The sequence below is a fragment of the Lactuca saligna genome, chromosome 2, assembly GCF_052625555.1.
Source record: "Lactuca saligna cultivar CGN05327 chromosome 2, ASM5262555v1, whole genome shotgun sequence".
NCBI classification, from domain to species: Eukaryota; Viridiplantae; Streptophyta; class Magnoliopsida; order Asterales; family Asteraceae; genus Lactuca; species Lactuca saligna.
In genome coordinates, this window is record NC_136418.1 from 126,667,461 (window position 1) to 126,695,220 (window position 27,760).

General features: G+C 32.9%; 1 protein-coding gene and 1 long non-coding RNA gene across 3 annotated transcripts; one reads left to right on the top strand and one right to left on the bottom strand.

Moving 5' to 3' along the window:
- Positions 1 to 965: 965 nt before the first annotated feature.
- LOC145031535 (callose synthase 5-like) lies at positions 966 to 27,405 on the top strand. 2 transcript variants are annotated; one of them, XM_078980113.1, is made up of 36 exons: positions 966 to 1,205; positions 1,486 to 1,762; positions 1,945 to 2,045; positions 18,894 to 19,015; positions 19,111 to 19,207; positions 19,291 to 19,401; positions 19,574 to 19,708; positions 19,789 to 19,884; positions 19,985 to 20,203; positions 20,314 to 20,451; positions 20,534 to 20,689; positions 20,788 to 20,916; positions 20,986 to 21,100; positions 21,193 to 21,536; positions 21,638 to 21,690; positions 21,773 to 21,833; positions 21,922 to 22,003; positions 22,090 to 22,139; positions 22,246 to 22,332; positions 22,443 to 22,565; positions 22,648 to 22,738; positions 22,833 to 22,921; positions 23,011 to 23,171; positions 23,252 to 23,375; positions 23,455 to 23,754; positions 23,835 to 23,986; positions 24,060 to 24,169; positions 24,250 to 24,375; positions 24,470 to 24,538; positions 24,626 to 24,815; positions 24,910 to 25,021; positions 25,122 to 25,357; positions 25,453 to 25,536; positions 25,637 to 25,749; positions 25,831 to 26,060; positions 26,140 to 27,405. In XM_078980113.1, the coding sequence occupies exons 2-36, from the start codon at positions 1,555 to 1,557 to the stop codon at positions 27,403 to 27,405; spliced, it is 5,880 nt and encodes a 1,959-aa protein (XP_078836239.1). In that variant the 5' UTR covers positions 966 to 1,205; positions 1,486 to 1,554. The 2 variants fall into 2 exon arrangements, with proteins under 2 accessions (XP_078836239.1, XP_078836238.1); XM_078980112.1 differs by lacking the exons at positions 966 to 1,205; positions 1,486 to 1,762; positions 1,945 to 2,045; ... (2 more) ...; positions 19,291 to 19,401; positions 19,574 to 19,708 and having other exon boundaries at positions 19,792 to 19,884; positions 23,455 to 23,549; positions 23,643 to 23,754.
- Positions 25,729 to 26,273, bottom strand: LOC145031536 (uncharacterized). Its single transcript, XR_013676967.1, has 2 exons — positions 26,154 to 26,273; positions 25,729 to 26,072 (listed from the first exon to the last, which is right to left on the bottom strand). It is a non-coding gene; the product is annotated as an uncharacterized LOC145031536 (long non-coding RNA).
- Positions 27,406 to 27,760: the final 355 nt, after the last annotated feature.

Genomic DNA, 27,760 nt, shown 5'->3' on the forward strand with positions numbered 1-27,760 from the left:
ATAAAGAAAAAATGCCGTTTTTCTACCTAATTAAAAGGAGTTTTAATTATATAAATTTAATTTTGTTTTAAGTTTAAATCAAGACGAGTCTTTTGAAAACAATTTCATGAAAAAAAGAGTTTTTGAATATGGGATCAATCGAAAAACTTAGTAATAAAACCAAAGTTCTAAACACTCGTCATAACATGTAACGACTCTAAGATTTTTATTTGTCGTCAAACTTTAACAAAATATCTTCTTAACTCAAATATATATATATATATATATATATATATATATATATATATATATATATATATATATATATATATATATATATATATATATATATATAGTCAAGATCAAATAAGAAGAAATTTTTTGGTAGGAAGGTAAGAAATTTTTTATATACATAGTTTCTTAGGAAAAAAATGAAATGAATCATTAGATGATTCAAAAGTAAGATGATTCACAAGGAAAAAATCCGGAAAAAACAATTTTATGATTCATTTTTAGGTAAATCTAAAAAAAAATCACTTTTATGACAATTTTAGTGAATATCAACAAAAGCATCGTAAAAATGAATCATCGAAATGTTTTTTCGGGATTTTTTTTGTGAATCATGTTATTATTGATTCATCTAATGATTCATTTATTTTGTTCACCAAAAAGATAAGTCGAAAAAATTTTTTTCTTACAAACAACATTAATCGTCACGTTTAAAAAAGCTTAAGGTTGAACATTACCGTCAAATCACACGTAACATTATTTAGAACCTTAAAAAAATCTAACGAATTTTTTTTTTTTTTTTTTTTTTGGGTAAACTTAAGTCTCATGTCATCCTTTGAAAAACTTGTCAAATATCTTGCAGCTCAACACAGTAAAAAGTTGATAGTAAAAGGGTATGTTATGTAAATTTTAACAAAAGAAAAGAAAGTGGAGGATATTACTGATTTCAACCATACGTCCATAGAAGGTCCCCCGAAAACCTCTCATTCCTCAAACGCCTCCCACAACAACACGAGTCCTCACTTTAAGCAAGCTTCCTCCAGTTCTCTCTGTATCACTGAAAAATATGAAGCAGCTTTTCAATGCTCCGTTTGCATTCATCCATTTCCCACTTCACTCTCCATCTCTCTCCCTCCAGTTTTTTCCACAAATTTCAATTGCAAGAGACCGAAATAAGATTAGCATCGTCAACAACGCACAAACTTTTCATCATTTAGGTGACTTACCCGGTTAATTCGGATCCTTGATGTATTTTCTATATGAGATAAATTCTTAGTGCGCGTTTTGGTCTTTGATTGTGTGAGCGTCGACTTGTGTTGATTTCTAAGAATTAATTCGCTGGAAGTTCTGGATCTGATTTTGTTTAATCTAGCTATACTGTACTACGGACAGTGAATGTTGAATGATTAGTTTTCTCGATTTTTTGCGTAATTTTTTTTGTGTAGATTTGGTGTTCGTTTAGTGGAATCAATTATGTTTTGGTGGTGAATCGTGTAGGGATATTGAAGAGATAGAGAGAAGGTGAGACTAGAATAAGCATCAACAGGGAAGAAGACGAGAAGTGCAATGGCGTCGTCGTCGTCGACGCAATCCACTGAAACAGGCGGCTCATCGGCGCCGGCGTTAATGAGGCGACCTTCTCGCAGCGTTGCCGCGACGGTGACTACGGAGGTTTTTGACAGCGAGGTCGTTCCTTCGTCCCTGCAACAAATTGCTCCGATCCTCCGTGTCGCCAACGAAATTGAACATGAACGACCTCGCGTTGCTTATCTCTGTATGTCTTCTCTCTCATCCTTGAACTCAAATTCACTATTGCTATGAATTTCCATGGATTGTTTCATCTTAAATTCATCAAATAATTTTGATTCCACTGTGCCATTAGTTCTGAACTTCGGATTACTGTTGCTTACAAATCATAACAATTAACTACTCGTGATTTTATTTTTCTATGAAAAGGTCGTTCATATGCATTTGAGAAAGCTGATAGGTTGGATCGTAGCTCTAGTGGTCGAGGTGTTCGACAGTTCAAGACGACACTCCTACAACGTTTGGAACGGGTACACATCTTTCTAGTTTAAATCATTTCTTTGTAATATAGTATGTTATATTAATATTTTTGACAATAAAATAAAAATACATTGAATATAAATTATAAATACTCTTCGAACAAATATAATGGGGAATAAGGGAAAAAAAAACAATAATTATGTTTTATTTATGCTATATTTAGCGTATTAACTGAAAAACTAGTTGATAGCTGAAAAGCTAGCTGTTAAATAAAAAGCTAGTTGTTAAATAAAAATATAGCTGATAAAAAACAACGTGTGGTAAAACTAGTTAAAAATTAGTTGATAAAAAATAAAATTACATAAAAGGACATGTAAGGGTATGTGTTTCTATAATTAATTAATAACTGTATTTGGAAAATTTTAAAAAATCTTCTAAAAAGCTAGTCTAAATAGCTTTTCAAAAAGCTAGTTTATAAGCTATTTTTTGGTTTACCAAACACGACAACATAAAAAAACTCGAAAAATCAGCTAGTTGTAATGCGCCAAACACAGTCTTAGTTTGAAACGTCAAAATAGTTAATACCAATTTATGCACATAATTAATACCAATTTATGCACAACTAATTTGACTATATTATTATTATTAAAATTTGACTATATTATTATTATTAAAAATCAAATTTATAAACTACTCATATTAATCTTTAAGATATACAAAATGATATACTTAAGTTGGTCGATTTCTTTGTAGCTATATTTTCTTTTTCTTTTCTAAAAACCTACAAATTGTAAATTAAAATATTCCACAAAATATAAAAACTTATATTATAGAAAGAAACACACGAATCTTGATTCGAACTATAATAAGTTACTAACATATTAAAACTACAAAAAAGTCTACATAAATCACCATCGTCGGTGGTAATAATAACAAAGTAAAAAAGAAGCGATATACATACAACATTTCCATTAAAATATTATATTTAATAGGATGCTTAAATTCTTTGAAATAAACTAGTAAAGAGGTTGCGGCTACGCTGCTTTGGGGTATTACGGGAAAAATCGGCAAACTTTAAAAGATATATGTTGAAATTGTAAATCACCACAAATAAGGGAGAAAGTCGACAACCCCTAAAATTAGATGTCAAAAGTGTACAACCAAAAGAATGAACACTACCGGAGAAAATTAAAAAATGTTGTGACAATAATGTTAAAGTTGTCAAAGTTTGGAAAATATGGTGACCAAATTCAAAAGGAGGTTTTTTTTTTCTTTTTTATATCAAAATGTAAAAGTTTTTAGTACAAGGACGAAAAATATCAAATTCATAAAAGATTTATGGCAAAAACATAAAAAATGTAAAACTTTTGACTGTAAGGACTAAAAATGTCAAACTCACTAAAAATTTGTGGCAAAAGCCAAAAGACAGAAAAATTCAATCAAAACACAAAAATATAAAAGTTTTGAATTTAAGGACAAACAATATTAAATACACCAAAGATTAGTGGTAAAAACCTAAAACCCAAAAAGATACTATTCCAAATTTCATTTCTTTAATATATATATATATATATATATATATATATATATATATATATATATATATATATATATATATATATATATATATATATATATATTCAAACAACATCACCTAGGAATCCTTTGTTAATATATCGATCTTGATTAAGATTCTATAAACAAAAAATATCATGATCACATTGGTATTGCTTTTGAAGCAAGGTATATTCTTAAATTTTAGTACCCTAAATATGATCGTAAGATATTACCCTAATCTAATCCTTCATCATTAGTCTTTATACTATTTTAGTTTTCTAAATTATAAGAAATATGTCATTTATGCTAAAAGCACCCCATGCATAATATTAAAAAGTTGTCTATATATCTTAAAATTGAGCCAAATTTTTTCATGCATTCGACTCGAAATCGAATATCGCATATTGTAGGAAACTTAAGCATCACAACTTCATCGATACATTCACCTCGAATTAAGCAAACCATCACAACTACATGATAGTTCCTTTGTGATTTCGTGCTTTTAATTGTACTTGATCATGATGATTTTATTATTTTCTGTTTAACATGTTTTCTTTATAATTGTTGCAGTTTGCATTAATAGGAAATTATAATTACCACTTAAATAGTTAATTTTGATTCTGTCATTAATGTTTTAATCAACATCAAATTATAGTAAATACTATGCAAACAAGACCTAACGGGAAAACTTGAAAACTAGTTCATTTTAGTATGATCTTATGATCCTTGTCATTGATCATGATTCTAATCTTTCCACCACAATCTTGTAAAACATAAAATGAGCTAGGTGAAATCTCAATCTTGTAAAACATAAACCATAGTCGTTATCCAAGCCTTTTTTTGCCTCAAAACTAAGGCCCGCAATAACATGTTCCTTCCCTCCGCTCTAAGCTACGACCCAATGCGTTTGTCCCAACCTTTAGCTAATACTGAAGAATATGATTCTCTCAACCCTGAAAACGTGGTCTAAGTGTTTCAAAATATGAGCCTTGACCATAATGTTCACACTTGATGGTATATAGACACGATGGCGAATTCTCATTACATTATTGATATAGATATGTTCTACAAACCCTTGCGTTAGAGTTCTATGTGTAATGTTTTTGTTGGAAATAATCACAATATTATAATATAAGGTCGGGTAGCGCTAACATTCAACTCCTTTCCAAAACTTTTCATCTTAACAACACATTTTACACCACTACAAATTTAAAACTTGACTAATATTCGTCAAGTTACAAAGATATAATCAAGTTCCCTTTGAATTTAACCTGTATAAATAGAAGATCACAATTCACAATACTTGGGATGGCAATGATATGATCTTTCTGATCTTAGTCCCATAACTGGTTATGAAGCTATATCATAAATTTGTCTATGTGCTATCGGACCCCCGGTTAGTTGATATAGCCATATTATTTGGGGGCATGACCTTGGGTGTTGGGTATCTTTGTTTATGATATTTTCGGGTTAAAAATAGTCTTTGGATTTTACATTTTCTAAAGCCCAATCAATCTCATCTAAATAATAACTTGATTTTTGTAATAATTATAAATTGTAACATCATCGTCAACAAGTTTATATCTAAAAAATGTTACATAATCACACCATACAATGTTTAAAGTATCCGACAATTCAATGTACTGTCGACTTGGAGATTACATAACGAAATGCTAGAGGGACTTAATTCTTGTGATTTTAGTTTTTAATTATTAGGTATATTAGGATAATATTATGGATTAGGATACCACCAATCATAATGTTTCATCAAATTAATCAAAGCCCTCAATCATTTATATGTTTTTAATTATGTGCTTTATCCATCCGTCTATTTCACGTAGACTTAGAAAATGTATCATGTCGTGTCAGGGTGAAACATTAAATGGATTGAGATACATTGACCCTAACTTAGGGGTGGGCATTTGGATCTTAGGATTGGACCGGATAAAGAACTAGACCTGCATCGGACATGCTAGCCTTAACAGGTCTGGTCCAAGGTCAACCAATTTCTGTAAAACCGATCTAGTCTAAGAGTCGGTCGGGTTCGACTCGGTTCGATTTGGTCCAAATGCTCACCTTTATATCCAAGAACCGAAACATGGACCTAAACCTAATAAGCCTCAATAGGTTCAGTTCAAGGTTTATGAATTTCTAAAAAACCATTCCGATCCAAGAGTCGGTCTGGTCCAAATGCTCACCCCTACCCTAGTTGACCCGTTTAAGTTTCATATTGTGTTGTGTCAACCAATTTATTTTCATGTCGGGTTTTGAGTTAGGGTTTACAAAAGTAGATTTGTTGTGTCATGTCGGCTTGAAACACTCAACGAAGGCCTCCCCGATATATCTTGCAACATCTTTAATAACATGCTCTTACTTCGTCTTTCCTTTAATAAGTCATCAAATTTGATGCTTTTTTGATATCCAGTTGCTATGGGGGAGCAAGAGTTGGGCATGTAGAATTATGAAATTCATAGTAAGTTGAGAGGGGAAAATAGAAAGAGTATGATTTGGGGATGTCAACCCAACACGACATGTGTCAACCGTATAGATTAAACCTTAAAAAACTCATTCAACCAGAGAAAAATTTAAATATTTCAATAAAAATCAGGTTATTCCGTGGGTTAACCAGGTATGTTTGATGCGAGTATGGTTTCTATAACTCTTCTTGAATCATAATGATTAAGATTAGGGAGTTATTTTGTAATGAAGCCTCACACACCCTTTTTCATGTAGGAGGAGATGTGAGATGGGAATAAAACACAAATATACACATACTAAATCTGGTTCCCATAACTCTTCTTGCACCAAAATGCTTAAGAGTAACGAGGTTTGTAATGAAGCCTCATACATCCTTTTTTCATGTGGGAGGAGATGTGAGATGAGAATAAAACACAAATGTACACATACTAAATCTGGTTCCATAACTATTCTTGCAACAAAATGCTTAAGAGTAGTGAGTTATTTTGTAATGAAACCGCATACACCCTTTTCATGTGGGAGAAGATGTAAGATGGGAATAAAACACAAATGTACACATACTAAATCTCTATTTTCCTTCTTTCTTATATAATATAATATATTTGTAAATATATAAAATTTATAAAAAATTATATATTATTCAATGTGTCATATTCGAATTGAAAGTGTTGACCATAGTCCTACCTGTTTAATTTTGTGTCGTCTCGTGTCAACCTGTTTACTTAAACGTGTCGAAATCTCTTACCTAAACCTGTTTATTTTATGTTAGGATGTTGTGTCAGCTTTTGCCACTTCTAATTTTACGCGCTATAGCTTTTTCTCAAACCATGTTCAGCCAGCAGCTCTCTCTTGCTTAACTTTAACAAAAAAAAAAGCTTTATAATAAATTTAAGCTTTTTAAATTGATTTTCTATGTCACAAAAAACTTTTGTTAGGTGATACACGGTGTAAATAAGAATATATCATTGATGCCATTTCATTTTTATCTATGCAATGATTTGAATTTGTTCAATCCAACATATATTAGACGTCACATATTTTATATCTCAAAGTCGTTTTGTTTTTATATCGCTATACGTTTACTATACTTCATACTACTAAAATATGAGGTTCTATAGACATTCGAAGCAACATGATTCTAACAAAGTACATGTCATTTTATGTTGAACCTAATACTCTAAATATCATCTGACTATAAAATTAGTTACATCATTGTAATCATCATAAATCATAGACTTAAACAAAAAAAACATTTTTAATTTATCTCGATACAGATATCAACAAAATATAGAATTCGGTCAATTTCTTATCCAATTTTACAAAAATAGATTTCTAGCTTTTTACAAAATTGTTTTTTACATATTCGTTTTCGTTTATGTAGGGTTGTAAAAACATTTACAAATTATTTCTTTTACATTTTCAATTTTAAAGCCATAATACTTTTACGTATAACTAAACATAATTTTATTGTAATTTATGTTTTGCCTATTATATATAAACAAATTTTCTAAGTAAAAATAATTGCAAATACTATGTGATCCTTGATAATTTCTCTCAATGTGGTTGGATATCTAGTCATCTTTAGTTTTTTGTTTTTCGTGAATTAAATATGAAATTTGAGTTTTAGATGTAATTGAACGTGAGCTTTATGGAATTTCATTTATAGACGAAAATCCAGATATTTCGCAAACTTTTGAAATTTCACAAGGCTATTTATTACAAAACCTATAATTAAATCTTACACCATTTTATTCATAAAAACACTTTCACAACAATAAGCTATTCCACACATTGGTAAATTCCATAAAATCTGTTGGCCAACATGTAATTAACCCCAACAATTTTGTGTTCATTAGTTGGGTTATATACATTAAAATCCTAATATTTTCAATGATTTGATAAAAAAGTTTTAATTTTTTTTTTTTTTTTTTTTTTTTTTTTTTTTTTTTTTTCAGTAAAATCATAACTACAAGTAGTTTTTGATACACTTGTTATTTTTTGTCAGTTACTCGGTAATTAGGGCTTTACTGTTAAAAAATAAAGTTTAAGACTTTCTTGTCAAATTGTGAATTAAAACTTTACTGTCAAAAAAATAAAGTTTAAGACTTTCTAATCAAATCGTTGAAAATATTTGGACTTTAGTGTATACATCCTTTTTTTTTATTAGGAATTTAATGATATGTCTTTAAACATAAGAGTTATTGGAATATTAGGTGTAAGACCTATGTACTATACAGATTGATTAAATTTTTTTTAATATTAATGTGTAACATTTACCATTTCTTAAAGTAAAAATTTGGAATATATACAAACAAAATGATGAATAAGTAAGTAATTCAATCTATACGGTTGACAGAATAATTTATATTCAGAAGTCATTACTTGATCATAATGACCTTTATACCTTTCAACACAATGCAGCAAAAGGGAACAAAATTCGTGTAGGTTAAACTCGTGGAGCTCACACCACCTGTTAAAGCAACTTATGATGAATTCAAGCCACCATACTAGTGCCTAAAACTACAACAAACCATCCCTAAGAAAATAGTTAAACATTAATAAGTCTAACAACAAAGGAACCACTAAGACCCATGATATTTTTAAAATTCATCAACGCTCATCCGAAAGCCATAAACATAAGTAAAAGCCTTCACATATCAACATATATACCAAGATTTTTCAAAATTTTCAACAACTTGAATATCGAGGGAAAGCACCATAAATACATTGCATTTTAAAAGATTTTATTTTCACACCTTTATAATAGCTAAAATTCGCATTCTCATGATTCTTGATTGAGTGATTATTCTTTAGTTTTTTTAAAGTAAAACAACTAACATTATATAAATGTTTAATTTATATTGATTCAAACAAAATTTGGTTATATATAATCAAAATGAATAAATTATATTTTTATAAATTACAAGTCGAAGCTGAATCATAGTCATATACTTACAATCTTTTTATAAATTATATCATTAAGCAATTATTACTAAATTAAGTATTCGAATACAATTAACTCAAATTAAATTTTATATTATTAAAACACAAATTACATTAATAACATATTTAAATAAATAATACTAAACAATCGGTTATAATCAATTGGCATATGGCTTGATTAATTTAATGATATGGCAATAAAATAAAAATGGAAAAAATAAGAAAATGACATGTGGAAACAAAATTACTCTAAATTAATGAGAAAATTACATGTGTCAAGATTAAGAAGAATGTGCCATTTGGTAAAAATATCTTTATTTATTAGGATATATGAATAATCTGCTCCGATAAGCTAAATCCTACTGAAATCCTTAACGTTTGCTTCTTGTTAAATAATTTTTTTAATCTCAATAAAACGACAATGAAAAAAACGGAGATAATCAAGGAAGAAAGAACCAAGGTTGTGTTGGTTTTTTGCAGTCCTAAAAATGAAGAACTAAAAAACCAGAAAAGATGAAACTGCCCTTCTTACCCTTTCTCCATAATCACACCTTTTTGATTAGGCGTGTGTTGTTTGCGTTTATATAATCTATCCTATCTTTTCAGTTCAAAATTTGACGACGAACAAAGAAGAAAGCTTTACAAGTCTTCTCATACTATCACTCTCTCTTTTACATTTATTTCCCTGGTCATGATTGTAGCATAGTAAAGATGATGATGGTAAGAAAAACAGTGGTATGACGACAAAAATCACAATTGAAAGTTCTTGGGATAGGAATCGGGTCTCATGAGGCTGATAAAATTATTTGTTTCTAGGGAAACCAAGATTATACACTAAAATCCCAATATTTTCAATGATTTGACAAGAATGTCTTAATCTTTATTTTTTTGATAGTAAAGTTTTAATTCACAATTTGACAAGAAAGTCCTAAACTTTTTTTCTTAATAGTAAATCCCTAATTACCGGTTAACTGGCAAAAAATGATAAGTGTGTTAAAAACTGTCGGTAGTTAAGACTTTACTATCAAACAAATAAAGTTTAGAACTTTATTGTCAAATCGTTGAAAATATTGGGACTTTAGTGTATATACCACTCCCTAGTTACCGTTAATTTGGGAAGACATTTTGAAAATTAGTTATAGGTTGGTTTCATTGGTTTCTAGTAATAAAAGATGGTTTGGCATAGGTTATATGCGACCTGGATAATATAAATCGGCGTATTCTAACACACCCAACAAATCTAACACTCTTATTCATATTCGATTTCTTATTGGTTTTACTCTCGAACTATTGGGTTTACCAACATCTTGACCTCATCAGTGTTGTAAAAAAATTATACAAGTACTCAATGCTTACTTAGAACTCGATCATTGACCGAGGGAGTTTCTAGACAATCAGTCAAAATACTTTTGGACTCGGTAAAACTCATACCAACTTGGTATATACATAAACTCACTCAAAATTGACAAAAAAATGTCTAAAAAGTAAGTTTTTACTTGATCTAACCTTACAACTAAGGTATCATATACATTTCTCTCTCTTTCTCTCTATCTCTCATACACACACATACAAACACACACACACACCCCTTACATTCGTATGAATTAATGACACCATGCTCTTTCTTGTATTTCATATATTTCGGTTGTGGGATGAGATTTGGAAGTTTTACTTTATGACATATGTTGGTTGGTTGAAGCTTTCCTTCTTGTATATAGTTTGGGGTTATAGGAAGATAAAGAATAAGTGAATATGATAAGAGATGGTTGGCTTTTTTACTTTAGGTTATAGGTAAATATGTTGCTCCACGATCAAGATCCCTGGCACTTCCAGAAGGAACTACGACCCACAACAAGTCCTTTGTCCATCAGCTTCCTGTTGCTAGGGCAGTGCATGCGTCCTTGCAGACATAAAACTAACATCAACTTGCTTTGCACTCATGATTTGACCAACCTTAAATTCTCCGCTACTAAGGAGGACTCCAACGGATCCTTGAGAAACACAACGGGAAAACTTCCTAACCCCGAGTACTTCAATGGTAGCCTACATTCATTTGATTTTGTAGTAGAAAACCTACATCAAAACCTCGCACACTTGAATTGCAGATTCTTTTGATGCATAATACTGAAATCACAAAAATCAATTAGACATATAATCCTCTAAGTAGAATACCCAGTTCTCCCCCACTTAGGGTTCAAAGTACCACCGACTAACGTCTGCAAACAATAAAGCCTCAGTTTGGCTCAACCATATACATACCAACCTTGGCTCTCGGGATGCATAACACAACACAAGATGAACCTTCGGATAATAATAAGCCAATCATAAGGAAACTCAGAATTCTCAAATGGAGACCTCGAAAATCTTCCCTATCATCGTCGCCTTATTCCTAGCAAAGTCAAACAAAATATCATTGGATTGATGATGTGTCATACGAACCGAACTTCATGCAATCAAAACTTGCATTTGGAGAAATGATTCACAACCTCATCTTCTTCTAAAAATTCAAGAATATCTTGCAGATGCTCAAGTAATAGTTTCGACCAACCCATCATATCAATAGAACCCTCCTACCCGAATCAGGAACATCTTGTTACCTCTTTGGATACACCCGATCTTCTCACAAATTGCGTCACATATCCGACTCGCGAAATAATCTTCACCTATACCACCGAACCAAAAGAACAGTAGAATCTCAGACATTCCTTTGTTGCGAGACAAAACAAATTTATTGTGAACCAGACTTTACCCCCTTACGACAAGAACTGATGCGGAGGACACCCTCCCTTTCTTTTACCTATCGACCGACACACACATCCAATCCTTTCTCCCCCAAACACAAGAGGCTGGAAGAACATAACCTCGTCGTAGATAACAACATCCCAAACCATCGGTCGGCCACCCATCCTTAGACAGTAATCCTCAGGTCGATCATCACCTTCGATTCCTGCATGAGACTTACGACTCAACCTGGCACTACTTCGAACAAGGTCTTCAAAACCTTAAGATTAAATAACTCGCATAGATCTATACCCTGCAAGTCTATACTGCCATGACCACTTAGGCCCAGACTAATACTAATTTCACCCTTATCAGAGCAACCATAACCAAAAGACCGACAACATGAGGATGGACTATAACTAACCCTACTGTCACACCACACTATCTACCAACAACCAGTTCCCTAACAGTATTGTGACTTTTCTTGATCCTCATACGGATCCTATGCTTCTAGTAGTACGAGCCAATACTACTTTCCACTCATATTCGTATATGTTTCAGGAATCATCCCAAAGTTCTAGGTCATTATTCCCGACGACAGGTAGGTGTACTAACACACACCTAGCGCTCAAAAGAGCCACAAGATACACTTCCTAGATTCTCATCCTAGGATTCCATCCACACATATGTATGCACTAGTAATACCATAAAACCTTTCATATGTTACTAAGAACTCTACCATACCCTGCTATCATGTTGGCAAAACAAAAAAACTTTTATCAATATCAACCAACCATCATACGAATACTAACCAATGCCATTAGAATTAGGCAGTCCTTCAACAGAGAGATCCAACACTACAATGATTGGACTCAAACAAGAGTTGCACCATATGCCAAACCAAGCAATTTGGGAACATCTAATCCTAGGGGAATGCAACCCTAACGTACTCGTACAATAGTTAACTAACATCAACATAGGTTTCAAACAACACAAAAAAATCAACAGTCAAACAATAAATCTACCAGGAAATACCTAGGCTATAAGGCATCTCAAATATTAGGCGACTCTAACATGAAATTCCTTATAGATCCTTATCTTATCCACTAACATGCATTTCTAACAATTACCATATCAACAAATATATACAAATAATATGCATATTTTGGGAACCATTTTCTTGTTCGAGCTCCAGCTGACTAGACACATCACATCTTCCTTGTTAAAACTAAAGTCGTGTCAGAGATCCACGTTCACGAACCCAGGGCAACAGTCAGACAAGAACATGACAAAGAACTGAGTTCATGTCTTTGGCCTAACTATTTTTCTTAAATTCTTTTTTAAAATGTCTTTGAAAATTCTCGGATCCTAGTTTGAGTTTGGATTCATACGAGTGTTTATCTAAATCCCTCAAACCAGAGCTCTGATACCAACTTGTAACGTCCTAAATTTCAGAATATTTGTTTTATTTAAAAAAAAAGAATGAACACCCGCTTTAATGAATTTACTTTCAAGTCAAACCATTTACTCATAAATCAGAATTCAAAATAAGTGTTATAAAACATTGTGGAATCTTGAATCATAAAACGATTGATATGCATATGTACAGTCCCGCCTTCGCCATCCAATAAGTACCTGAAAAACATTTAATATAAAACTATAAGTCAAAGCTGAGTGAGTTTCCCAAAATACTCCTCACAACAATACACATACAATGCATGCATATATGAGCCTTCAACTTGCCTATACCGCCTTGCAAGGCCTACATGATGACTAGATCGCTCTCCCGAGCCTACTGTCTAACCGAACCGCATCGTAAGGCATACATTATAGTTGGACCGCTCTATTGGGCATATAGTCCGACTGGACCACCTCGCAAGGCCTACAGTACACATGGACTGCCAAGGTATCTTGGCATATAACATAAAGTAGGACCGCCTCAACCCAACCATAATATATCGACACATGCAAACAAATAAACAATAACCATCAAATATACCAATCTAAAATATCACTATAATATACCAATATCCTACATATAAGGATATATACTGCAATATAAAGTATAGTGAAAACTCACTCGAGCTAACTAGTAGAAGCTCAACATCAAACCTCAACAACAGAATAGGTAACATCGACTACCTAATGTGAAACTGAGACTAGTTCTTAGCTAAACACTCAATTCTACAAAGGTTTGTCCAAAAATCAAAACTTTCAAAAATTAACGGTCAATGATCAAAGTCAACACTATGAGCAACGACACACAACGCCCCCTTACAGGCGCCCAACGCATACTACAAGAAAAAATAGTAGAGATCTATCTTAAATTCAAGCACTTATTAGAAAACTCCAAAAGTGTGCCACGCTAAGGAAAAGCACATCACGTGCAGGTTGAATCTAAAGGGCTAAGTGACTTAATCAGTTAAGTCAATCCCCCAAATTACAGATCTGAATTCCCATATGGTCAAAATGGATAAAGTTTCCAACTTTATCCGTCCGTCAATCCATTCCAAAACAACCACGATCTATACTTTAAGTCTCAAAAAGTCCAAGAATGCATTTTTTTCAACTTAATCTCTTAAGTCCAAGCCTCTAACTTTCGGATAGGAAACAACATGGTGTCAAGCTGGATAAAGTTTCCAATTTTACCCATTACGATTTCACAAACTTACAAGATCTAGACTTTAATGCACAAAAATGACCAAAAGGACTAAAATAACATTCATGGATAAAATAACATACATAAGATGTCTACTTTACAAGTCCAAATGATCCACTAAACAATTCTAAGCTCTCAAAAAGGAGTAACTCATTAACAAAATGGGACCAAAAGTGCATAAAAGGGACCATTAGCAAGATCTAACAACTAGAAAGGAAAGGTTGAAGCTTTATACTTACAAAAGCCTAGAAAATATGTGAACTTTATTGATCCAAACTGGAGACAACATCCCTTACAACCAAAAATAATTTATTGTAGCTTCACTCCAAGAATGAGATATAAGCCTCTAAAAATGTTTTCAAGCTCAAAATTAGAGAAGAGAGGCTAGGGTTTCACTTGGGATAATTATAGAGGTGATGAAGGTTGAAAAATGACAAACCCTAAAGGTTAACGAACTTTAAATACCCTCAAAAACCCTAAAAAATGCAACCCACTGGGCCACAAGCACTCTTTACTCACTAAAGGGCGCTCCGCGCTTCCTATAATTTCCTGATTGTTCTCGGTTTTCAGCTTCAGCTTCAAATAGTCATAACTTCTTCGTTCTAACTTCGTTTCTAGTGATTTGTATATGTACACAAAGATATTGAAAAGCCCCACAATCCTATATACTTATTTTTGAATTAAAACATACCTAACTAAAATCATTAATCCATGCAAGAAGCCCGATGTATCATATTTCTCATTTTACCCTTTTGCTTTAAAGTATAATTCGATTGCTTCAACCACTTAACCAAGATTATCAATATCCAATAAGATCTAAAATTTATTCTCTTGAAGCCCAAGATCATTACTTAATGAAAATACAGTCTGGTATCCTGAAATTAGAAACATCTTTAAACTAGGTGTTACATGGTACTTTGGGAACATGGACCTCTCAAGTATCAACCCATCTAAAATGATATTTAATCATAATCAAGAGATAAATTTTAAGTTAATTCAAACATATAAAATTGGTCTAAGTGATAATCAAAGCTTATTAAACTGCTTACGTAAACCCCCACTTTAAAATCCATTCAGAAACATGTCCTTAGATCAAGTAAGGATGTCCACGACAAGAAATCATAACATCAAACAAAATATTGCATTTCTTATACATATAGTATCCAAGAAATATATATATATATATATATATATATATATATATATATATATATATATATATAATATTGCATATAATGGAAATACAAAATCAAAGTAAATCATATAATAGGGACATGTGTTCTAGAAGTAGAGTAGTCACCTTAATGCTAATGCAATTACAAGTTATTACTTAAGTTACAAACGACTAGGAAACTTAATATTCATATATAGAAGTTTAATTAGACATAAACATAATTCTTTTACTCCTATTATTAAGTAAATTATAATTAGCGAAACTTCCGAAGTCACAAAAACTTGCTAAGCCAACTTCCAAACAAAAGGAAGCTTAATCTTCATAAAGACTTTCTAACCATTATACTTTCTAAAAAGAGAGGGAGAATTATGATTAAATGTAAATTATATCTATTGTGTGAATATATAACAAATTTCTAGCAATTGCATTTTCAAAATCAATGATTGTGATTAATAAATGAATATTATTATTCCTTTTAAATAAAAAATATATAGAACTTTCAATTTTAAACCACTTAAAGGATAATATGGTCCTTTTTTATACATTTGACTTATGGAAAAGGGAATTCTTGCATTTAGTTTTGACCTATTTTATAATCAATTCTAAATTCAAAATCAATCTTAATTTCCAATGCTTATTATCACGATAATCCCGTTTCATAATATGATTTCATTCTCTAATTTATGATTCTTATAAATTAAATTTATTTAAATCAATGTTATAGAATCTGATTTCATTCTTTAAGAATAACAAATTTACATGAAACAAATTTAAATAAGTAATAATCAAATTTCATTCTTTAATAACTAAACTATTACGATAAAACCGGTGACGTACATGAAACATTCTATGATAATAAATGAGAATGTGTGAGAATGATACGAGAATGAGATACAATTTCACATCAAAAATTTTGATATTATTTTATGAGAATGGAAGAAATAACATTCTTAAATAATAAAAAACATTGAATATGTTCTTAACAAATATTTTGTCATAATGAAACGAACATGAATGAGGCTGAAAAATTCATCATATAATGAAAATGTCATGTTCACATATAATGGGATTGAAAGAATTATCAATGAATGTATACTAAAAGAGTATCATGCGAAAATGGAATGAACATAGAGAACATTCTTTGAGAACGAAAAGAATCAATCCAATTCTTCCTTCTTAAAATCGACTTGTCGATCCAAGAACATAGGTGTTGAATAATTTGAGATAAATATCCCCATAAAATGTATAAGTTGATCTCGGTTGTGGTGATGGGCGAATTGAAATCATCATCAAAGCATGTATTCAAAAAGAGTATTATGCCAAAATAGAATGAAAATAAATAACAATGAAGAGAATGAAGCCCATCTTTCCTTCTTGAAATGGAGTAGTAGGTTCAAGAAAATAGACGTCAATTGATTTGAGATGAACCGCCCCAAAAAATGTAGAAGAAAATCTAGGATTTGATAATGGAGTGGTTGGCGGTTTACGTATGGTGATGTTGTGACGGATAACAGTGTAGGATTGTGTAGGATTGGTAGGAGTGTTTTATCGCGACAAAACAAGATGATGGTGACTGTAACTATTGTGGTGGCATAAGGATGATGAAGCTAGGGTTATGGAAGTGATTATAACTGATGAAATCTTCCACAATGTGATATGATTTAACTTCTTTAATTCTAGAAATTTAATTAAGGTTATTTAATTAACTGATTAATGGAAAGTATAATTATATTATGCAATTTGAATAATTTACTCCTCTCAAGTGATGGTCAAATGGAGCCAAATCAAATAACAATTAAATTCCAATGTTAGTTGATCGATTTTAATTGGACTGATCGGTTTGAAGTTTGAGCTCGATCTGTTAATTTCTGCACATTATAACATAAAGTTTAAAACTACTTTTATTATGGCGTCAAGTTCCTTTTTGGATAGAAATGAGTAAAAGAGAAAGAACAAGAAAAGATGTATAATGAGTTTTTTTCAATAATAGAAATCAAAAACGATTTTGTTGTTCGTTTTGTCTTTCAAATATATCACTATGATTAGGATTAGACAATGAGAGAAAGTAAGAAAAATGTTTTATAAGGCTATCTAGTATACACATCACGCCACAACATGATGTTAAGATGGACGATCAACCATAGTGTGCATATCACCCCCGAGATACATGAAGTTGAGGTTGCATGGTCTCTCATGTGTTGCTCACGCTCGAACACACCTTTTCTTCCTCCTTTTTATCACTTCTTTCTTTTTTGCTTCATCTTCATTCTCGGCATAGCATCCATTGAACACCACCCCCATTATTAGTGGTTTGAAGATGGTGTTGAGATGGTCGAGAGAGGAGACGACATGGATAAGGGATAACAAGATATGGAGTGGCGTGATATGTATACCTCATATCTTGAAGATAAGAATTTCTTATATTACATCTTTCTTATAGTGATCGATATTTATATAGTAAAGACCAATATTGTCAAGATCGGGATTTTACACAATATCATTTAACGTTTTGCGCGAGATCATGATCTCTATATTGGATTGGGATCGTAATATCATACCAATATGAACTCATATTCAAATTTTCTTGTAAGGTATTGGGTGTGCAATATATATTATAGCTTGATGTTGATTAAGACGTTGATATGAAATTAACTTTAAGTTTTCAAACACAACCCATAATTTTTGTTGATGCAAACAGTAAAAATTAGGAAGAAAACATCTTAATTACAGAAAGAAACAAGATTATTATGATCATATACAACTTAAGTCTTAAGATCACAAATGAGATAGGTCACACGATATTCCATTTGTGAGAAATTAAGCATCGCAAGTTGGATCACACTTTTGATATTCCCTTTGCTTTTTAATTTACATTTATTTCGGGGGGGGGGGGGGGGGGGGGGCACTCGGAGTGTTTGGTGGGGGGGAGTGCAAAAATAAATGTTAGAAACCAAAACACATAATTTTTACCAAATCACTAGTAATTTGTTTGTTTGTTTATTTTTTTTTTTTCCTAATTCGAACAAAATGTAAATTATGTGGGAGGACCAAAAAGCCAAAAAAAGAACACGTTGAACGACGACGTTCCTCTTTTCGTATTATACGCCAGAAATGGAGGGAGTATATATTTGATTAAAATGGGAGGGGGTTTCAGTACCATATTTGTTCGTACTCGAAAGCACAAAATGCACGAAGGGATTATAATGCTGTACAATTTCGGTTCATAATCTGAAATCTCAGTTTTGATTTGCACTGTTCGCTTTCATTATGCGATTATCTCGTATTCTCGTTTGCCTAACTACGAATTGAAACCCTAACACCCTATTCCGAACAACATCAACTGAAACCGGGAGTGTGGTTTATCAGGAGAATGCCTCAAGTCTCGCAGCTCGTGTCAACAAGACGGATGCGCGGGAAATCGAGGTCTACTACAAACAATACTATGAGAAATATGTCATGGCACTTGATCAGGGCGAAAAAGCAGATAGGTATATCCATCGATCATTTTATTTTATTATGTTCATGGATGAAAAAGTGAGCAAACGTTTCTTATAGTTGTTGTTCATGTTGTTTTGATTATCAGAGGCCAATTGGGGAAAGCTTACCAGGTGGCCGGAATTCTGTATGAAGTCCTCTGCTCGGTTAACAAGTCGGATATGGCGGAAGAAGTTCCCGCTGACGTCAGTTTCACTGTCCTTCTTCCCTTGAGCTAATTGCTTTTGTTTTTTTATACCTCATAATGTCGGTGATTCTTTGTGTTTAGATCATTGCATCAGCTAGAGATATCGAAGCAAAACAGAGTATATACGCACCTTACAACATTCTACCCCTTGATTCCGCTGGCGAGTCACAGTGCATCATGCAGTTCGAAGAGGTACTCTCTCTGTTTAGTCTCTGTTTCGTTTTCTTTTCTAAGGAGTTAATATGCCACATGATTTGTATTGTGAATAATGAATTACAGGAGATCTCTCTCTGTATACAGATGAATATAGAAATAATTGTTACTTAACTTGGTTTTTTTACTTTTATATTTTCTCACACTACAGATTAAGGCATCAGTGTCTGCTCTACGTAACACAAGCGGTTTAAATTGGCCCACCTCAGCTGACGAGGATCCACATAGACAAACATCAGGACAACTGGATCTCCTTGATTGGCTAAGAGCAACATTTGGGTTTCAGGCATGTAATGACACATCAGCATCATCACTAACTTCCATTATTTAAGTTATCTTTTAACATATGTTTGAAAATATCTCCAGAGAGACAATGTCAGAAACCAGAGGGAGCATTTGATCTTGCAACTAGCACATCCTCAAGCAAGACTTAAACACAAGTCCTCTGAATCTGCCAACAAGGCAAGAACATGAACGCACCTCATATAAATCTTACCTTTCACTTTTGACTATTTGACTTCTAAGTTCTAACTTCTAACTTCTAACCACTGTTATTATGCAGCTTGATGATCGAGCTGTGGATGAAGTTATGACAAAACTTTTTAAAAACTATAAAACCTGGTGCAAGTACATGGGAAGGAGACACAGCATAAAGCTCCCTAAAGTAAAACAAGAAGTTCAACAGAGAAAAATACTTTATATGGGCCTATATCTTCTTATATGGGGTGAAGCAGCTAATGTTCGCTTCATGCCAGAGTGTCTATGCTACATCTTTCACCATGTAAGTATTTCATTTGTCTGTAACAAATAACAATTCATCTAACTGATTTATATTTTATAGTTATACATTAATTGAATTAACAACTGGATATATATTATATATCCTTTCAGATGGCATATGAACTTCAAGGCCTGTTAGCTGGAAATGTTACTGCTGTGACTGCAGAAAACATCAAACCTGCATATGGTAATAAGGACGAGGCGTTTCTTCGCAAAGTTATAACTCCAATTTATCAAGTCATAGACACGGTATAGTCAATAAGTCAATAAGTCAATGAGTCAAACTTTGTTTTGTTACTTTTTAGACTTAATGCTTGTTGTTATGCTATAGGAAGCGAAAAGGAGTAGAAATGGAAAGGCTCCTTACTCAGAGTGGTGCAATTATGATGATCTTAATGAATATTTCTGGTCACCTAATTGTTTTTCTTTGAGTTGGCCTATGCGTAATAGTGATGAATTTTTTAAATCAATACGCGACACAAAGCAGGTTTTTCATCTCTGTGTATTTACATCATGGTTGTATTGTAGTCTTAAACGCTTAAAGATTATTTTTTTGATTAATAATTTATGAATATGCAATATCAGGGAAAAAAACAACGAACTCATCAACAGCCTGTCAGCATGCAAAAATCATATTTTGTTGAGACACGATCTTTTTGGCATAACTTTCGAAGTTTTGATCGTTTGTGGACATTTCTCATACTTGTTCTTCAGGTAATAAACAGATGAGATTAAAAAAAAATCAAATTTACGAAATGTAATTGAATTTTTTTTCAAATGTAGGTTTTGTTGATTATTGCATGGGATGATACTTCAGTATTGGAGATCTTTGACATGCATGTCTTATATAAAATATCCAGTATTTTCATTACAGCAGCAGCTCTTCGTTTCATTCAAAGTATGTTCATGTTTATTCTCTCTCTTATTGCAATATATAAAAATAAACAGTTATTGTTATTATTTTTATTGAAATAAATATTCATTCTGTAGGTATATTGGACCTTGTTTTGAACCACCCAGGGTATCGTAGATGGAAGTTTACTGATGTTTTGAGGGTGTATTTAAAGATTATTATAAGTCTTGGATGGACTATTATTCTTCCAGTTTGTTATGCACAAGAAGCTGACCCTAAGGCACTACTTTTTGGGAAACTAAAAGATTATAGTTCTTTTCTTGATAATTTAAAAGGCATTCCTCCTTTATATATTATAGCTGTGGCTTTATACTTGCTGCCAAATTTACTAGCAGCAGGTTTGTTTATATTTCCTATGCTTCGAAGATGGATTGAGAATTCTGATTGGCTTATTGTAAGATTCTTCCTATGGTGGTCACAGGTACATCATATAACTATAATCTTTATTCTTGAAGTTCCATTTTTACCCTTTTACCCACAACTATGAAGTTCCATTTTTACCCTTTGTCTTATTCTCTGCAGCCAAGAATCTATGTGGGGAGGGGAATGCATGAAAGTCAGTTTGCCCTTATAAAGTATGTACATAGTTTTTTATTTGTTTACTTCATACTATTTTTTACACAGAAGATCATTATTTCACTTTTATAATATGTATAGGTATACTCTCTTTTGGGTGGTTCTTCTATGTTCGAAATTTGCCTTTAGCTTTTTCATTCAGGTATTTACTAATACACTCTCGCTAAATTTGTGATATTTTTAGATAAAATAGAAAATTACTGTAGTAATGTTATTCTGTTTTTCAATAGATAAAACCACTAGTTGAGCCGACAAAAGATATTATGAACATCGATCAAGTTGAATATGCATGGCATGAATTCTTCCCAAATGGTATTCAGTGACCTTTAGATTTTGCTTATTATTATTATTATTATTATTTTCTTTTTCACTTTTTATAATGCATTATGCATGTGCAGCTAAAGGTAACTTTGGAGCTATTCTTGCCCTCTGGACGCCTGTTATATTGGTGTGTTATGTTAAACCATCCTATAATTTGATTAAAATTCTCATATTTTTTGTCACTAAGTTTTTTGTTCATTTGCATGAATATGACATATTTATTAATTACACAGGTTTACTTTATGGACACTCAAATATGGTATGCTATATATGCAACTTTATGTGGTGGAGTTATTGGGGCCTTTGATCGTTTGGGAGAGGTACAATACTTCAATATTTGTTAAAAATTAAACATTTCCTGAAATATCACTTAGATAAAATATGAAAATGACATAAAAATAATCTTTATTTATGTTTTTTTTTCTCACAGATTCGAACTTTGATCATGCTAAGGTCCCGCTTCCAGTCTATCCCAGGCGCCTTTAATGCAAATTTAGTGCCTTCAGATAGAAGTAAGAGTAGATGGTATTCTCTGGTTAAGCATTTCCAACAGGTATTTTCTGTTTTCTTATAGATGTAATATTTAAAAAAATTCAAATGATAAATGTGAAAATGTTGTTCTTATGTAAAATTAGGTTACACCTGACAAGAGAACCGAAGCAGCAAAGTTTGCTCAGTTATGGAATGAAGTTGTATGTAGTTTCCGTGAAGAAGATCTCATAAGTGACAGGAAAGACCGTTTGACTTTGACCAATTTTGACTTTTTCTTTTTTCATTAAAGTAAAGAGTTGAAACTTAACTGGTTGTACTTTTGCTTATTACAGGGAGATGGACCTGATGCTAGTTCCATATTCTTCAGATCCTACCCTTATAGTAGTTCAATGGCCCCCATTTTTGCTTGCTAGCAAGGTTAGTTTAGTCTTTTTAATTACTATCCATATTCCATCTGTTTAATGCCTACTGTGACTGATATTACCATTTTACCCTTTCTGGCTTAGATCCCAGTGGCACTTGATATGGCAGCTCAGTTTAAATACAAGGACTCTGACCTCTGGAAGCGTATATGTGCTGATGAATATATGAAGTGTGCTATTATTGAATGCTATGAAACCTTCAAACGCATCCTCAATACTGTGATTGTAGGAGATGCTGAAAAAAGGTTGATTATATTACTTTTTGAATATACTTTTTAGAAACCTTTATTCAGTCACTTAATTATTTATTATTTCATGATGACAGGATTATTGGGATTATAATTAAAGAAGTTGAAAATAGCATATCAAAAAACTCCTTACTTACCAACTTCAGGATGAGTTCTCTACCTACTCTTTGCGCCAAGTTTGTGAAGCTTGTAGAAATGTTGGTGGGTAACCAAGTCCTTTCACATAAAAGTAGTTAAATTAACAAACTCATTTAACATAATTTTTTTGTTTATATTGCAGAAAAATGCTGATGAATCAAAGCACAACACTGTAGTTTTGCTACTCCAGGATATGTTAGAAGTAGTTACCCGTGATATGATGGTCAATGAAATTCGGTTGGTGAATTTGACTAATCTGTTTAATATGGAATATTTATTTTCCTGTTTTGACCTAACAGAGAATAATAAGGAGTTATTTGATTATTTCAGTGAATTGGCAGAACTTGGACAGGATTCTGGAAGGCAACTTTTTGAAAAAGTCACGGATTCAGAGCATGCTATTGCATTTCCTCCTCCAGTAACCTCACAATGGGAAGAACAGGTTATACTTATTTCTATTCAACTACTTTAATAATAGTCTAAAGTTTGAATTTTCGCCATTTATTTGTTATGATTACACAGATAAAGCGGCTTTATCTCCTTCTCACAGTTAAGGAATCTGCCATGGATGTGCCTAGAAACCTTGAAGCAAGACGAAGGATCATGTTTTTTACAAACTCATTGTTCATGAATATGCCACGTGCACCTCGAGTCCGCAAAATGTTATCATTTAGGTGAAAAAAAAATACATAATTTAAAACACATTTGGCTCTTATTAATACAGATTACTTTCATTTAAAATTGCAGTGTCATGACCCCTTACTATAGTGAAGAGACAGTCTATTCAAAGAGTGACCTCGATATGGAAAATGAAGATGGTATATCCATCAAATATTACCTCCGAAAAATCTTCCCAGGTTTTAAAATCTAACTTTTATTATATTACTTTCTTATAAGTCCAAATGCTTTAATAATCCTGTTATTTTACTTTCTTCAGATGAATGGGAAAATTTCATGGAGCGTATTGATTGTAAAGAAGACTCCGGAATTTTTGAAAGCGATGAAAACATTTTACAGCTTAGACATTGGGTCTCCTTAAGAGGACAAACACTTTGCAGAACAAGTGATATGAAATTAATAATTTGAATTAAATACTTTCATCCATGTTATGATTATTTCTAATGAGGTTTGGTTTTGTTTTGTTTTGTTTTGTTCAGTTAGAGGGATGATGTACTACAGAAGGGCGTTGAAGCTTCAAGCTTTCCTTGACATGGCTAATGAGCAAGGTAAGAATAAATATTTTAGCTCCTTAATTTTAATTTTATAATTAACATTAATTTCGAGTTAAATCTATCTATATGCAAATCATGCAGAAATGTTGGAAGGTTATAAAGCTATCAGCATTCCATCAGAAGATGAGAAGAAAAGTCAAAGCTCATTGAATGCTCGATTAGAGGCTATTGCTGATATGAAGTTCACTTATGTAGCAACATGTCAAATGTATGGTAACCAAAAGCGCACAGGAGATCGTCGCGCAACAGATATTTTAAATTTAATGGTTAAGTAAGTATTCTTAGCAAAAAAAATAAAAATAAAAATCTCACATTTTTTTTTATGGCTGATTAATTTAACTAATTTGCTCCTGATATGTTTTTAGTAATCCATCTCTTCGTGTGGCCTATATTGATGAAGTTGAAGAAAGAGAAGGAGGAAAATCACAAAAGGTGTACTATTCTGTCTTGGTTAAAGCTGTTGAGAATCTTGATCAGGTGATTTGAGTTCATATTTTTCTCATTTTTCTTAAAAAAAAATTCACTTTGTAAAACTTCGTGGCGAATTCATGTATTTTTTTTTTTTTTTTTTTTGAAGGAAATTTACAGGATAAGATTACCTGGGAATCCAAAAATAGGAGAAGGGAAGCCTGAGAATCAAAACCATGCCATAATCTTTACAAGAGGCGAAGCTCTTCAGACTATTGACATGAATCAAGACAACTATTTGGAAGAAGCTTTCAAAATGAGGAACCTTCTAGAAGAATTTAATGAAGATCACGGAGTCCGATCTCCAACAATTTTGGGTGTTCGCGAACATATCTTTACAGGAAGGTCAGAAAAATTCAATTATGTTTTGTTAGATAGTTGTTAATTGAATCAAGGTCTGATAGAATATAAACTCATATTTTTACAACACTTAACTGCAGTGTTTCTTCTTTAGCGTGGTTTATGTCAAATCAAGAAACAAGCTTTGTCACAATTGGTCAACGTGTTCTCGCAAGACCTTTAAAGTATGTTTCGCTTTTCTTTGTAATGTTACAAAGTAATTATAGGATGAGATAATTTTAATTTATCATTTTTTTATTTACAAATTCATTACACATCATTTAGGGTTCGGTTCCACTACGGGCATCCAGACGTGTTCGATAGAATTTTCCACATCACACGAGGTGGCATCAGTAAAGCTTCAAAAGGCATCAATCTAAGCGAAGACATCTTTGCAGGTATACATACATACACATTCAACAAACATCAACCTACTTTCAAGAAATATATAACATGTATCTTACAATATTGACACGTAGGATTCAACTCAACACTCAGACGAGGCAATATAACTCACCATGAATACATACAAGTCGGAAAAGGGAGAGACGTCGGTCTTAACCAGATCTCACTTTTCGAAGCAAAAGTTGCATGTGGTAATGGCGAACAGACGTTGAGTCGCGATATTTACAGATTAGGCCATCGTTTTGATTTCTTCCGGATGCTTTCTTGTTTCTATACCACGACAGGCTTCTACGTTAGCTCAATGGTACCATAATATCTGTATATATATGTGTGTGTAACAGTGTAAGTGTCTAAAAAAAATGACAAATTATCTTATGTTTCAGATGGTGATGCTTACTGTGTATGCGTTCTTATACGGGAGATTATATCTCTGTTTAAGTGGATTAGAAAAAGCGATTATGAAATCAGCAAAGATGCAAGGAGATAAAGCTTTGAAAGCAGCCATGGCTTCTCAATCTGTAGTTCAACTTGGTCTTTTAATGGCGTTACCGATGATTATGGAGATCGGACTCGAAAGAGGCTTCAGAACTGCACTCGGTGACCTAATAATCATGAACCTCCAGCTCTCCGCTGTCTTCTTCACCTTCTCTCTCGGCACCAAACTTCACTATTTCGGTCGCACAATTCTCCACGGCGGCGCCAAATACAGAGCCACCGGACGCGGCTTCGTTGTCCGACACGAGAAGTTCGCAGAAAACTACAGAATGTATTCCCGGAGTCATTTCACGAAAGGAATGGAACTGATGATTCTCCTCATTGTTTACAACGCGTACGGATCCGCATTCTCCGATGGCAACGTGTACATATTCCTAACCATCTCAATGTGGTTCCTAGTCGTGTCGTGGCTGTTCGCCCCTTTTCTTTTCAACCCATCCGGATTCGAATGGCAGAAAATCGTTGAAGACTGGGACGACTGGTCAGCGTGGATCAGCAACCACGGCGGAATCGGTGTTCCGGCGAACAAAAGCTGGGAATCGTGGTGGGAGGAAGAACAGGACCACCTCCGATCCACCGGTACAGGTGGTCGTCTGACGGAAATCCTCCTCTCTCTTCGATTCTTCATCTACCAATACGGTATCGTTTACCACCTCAAAGTCGTCCAAAACGATAAATCAATCTTAGTGTACGCTCTCTCATGGCTCGTAATCGTTTTCGTTATCGCATTACTGAAAATCGTGTCCATGGGTAGAAAGAAATTCAGCGCGGATTTCCAATTAATGTTTCGTCTTCTTAAACTATGTTTATTTGTTGGATTCGTCGTTGCACTCACGATGATGTTTCAGTTGGCCGGACTCACAATCGGCGATCTATTCGCGAGCTTACTTGCGTTCTTGCCGACGGGATGGGCGATTCTGCAGATAGCACAAGCGTGTCGGCCGGCGGTGAGGGTGTTGGGGATGTGGGGGTCGGTGAAGGCGTTAGGGCGAGGGTATGAGTATTTAATGGGTGTCTTGATTTTTACTCCGGTGGCTATTCTTGCGTGGTTCCCGATGGTGTATGATTTTCAAACCAGGTTGCTTTTTAACCAGGCTTTCAGCAGAGGGTTACAGATCCAACGTATTTTAGCCGGTGGTAAGAAAAACCATTAAACCAGTAACATGAATACACGTGGAGGGTGAAAGTGAAACCGAAAGAAGCTTAAATGCTGTCAATAACTGAGGACGTGACATGTGTCCTTGAGATGACGTGGCATTAGAGCATGGAGGGTTGAAGTTTATTTGATGAAAAATGCTTGATGCCATGATAAGCTTAGTCAAAACAACTCATGAAGGTTTCAAAGTCAGCTATAATGTGAGTGATTTTTTGGATTTGGGATTAAACCTTTTCTTCTATTTCATTGCAACAAATTATACTACTAAATCATTATTTTTGAATGATTTTGGTGGTTATAATTTGTAAACCGGAAATTTTGTTCTTATTCTTATAGTTAAACTATAATATGGG

Bases quoted from the DNA above. Each gene is read 5' to 3' on its own strand.
- LOC145031535 (XM_078980113.1), top strand. From the start codon at position 1,555: ATGGCGTCGTCGTCGTCGACGCAATCCACTGAAACAGGCGGCTCATCG. The intron at 25,537-25,636 runs GTATGTTTCGCT...CACATCATTTAG, and splicing joins GTTCTCGCAAGACCTTTAAA to GGTTCGGTTCCACTACGGGC. The intron at 26,061-26,139 runs GTACCATAATAT...CTTATGTTTCAG, and splicing joins GCTTCTACGTTAGCTCAATG to ATGGTGATGCTTACTGTGTA.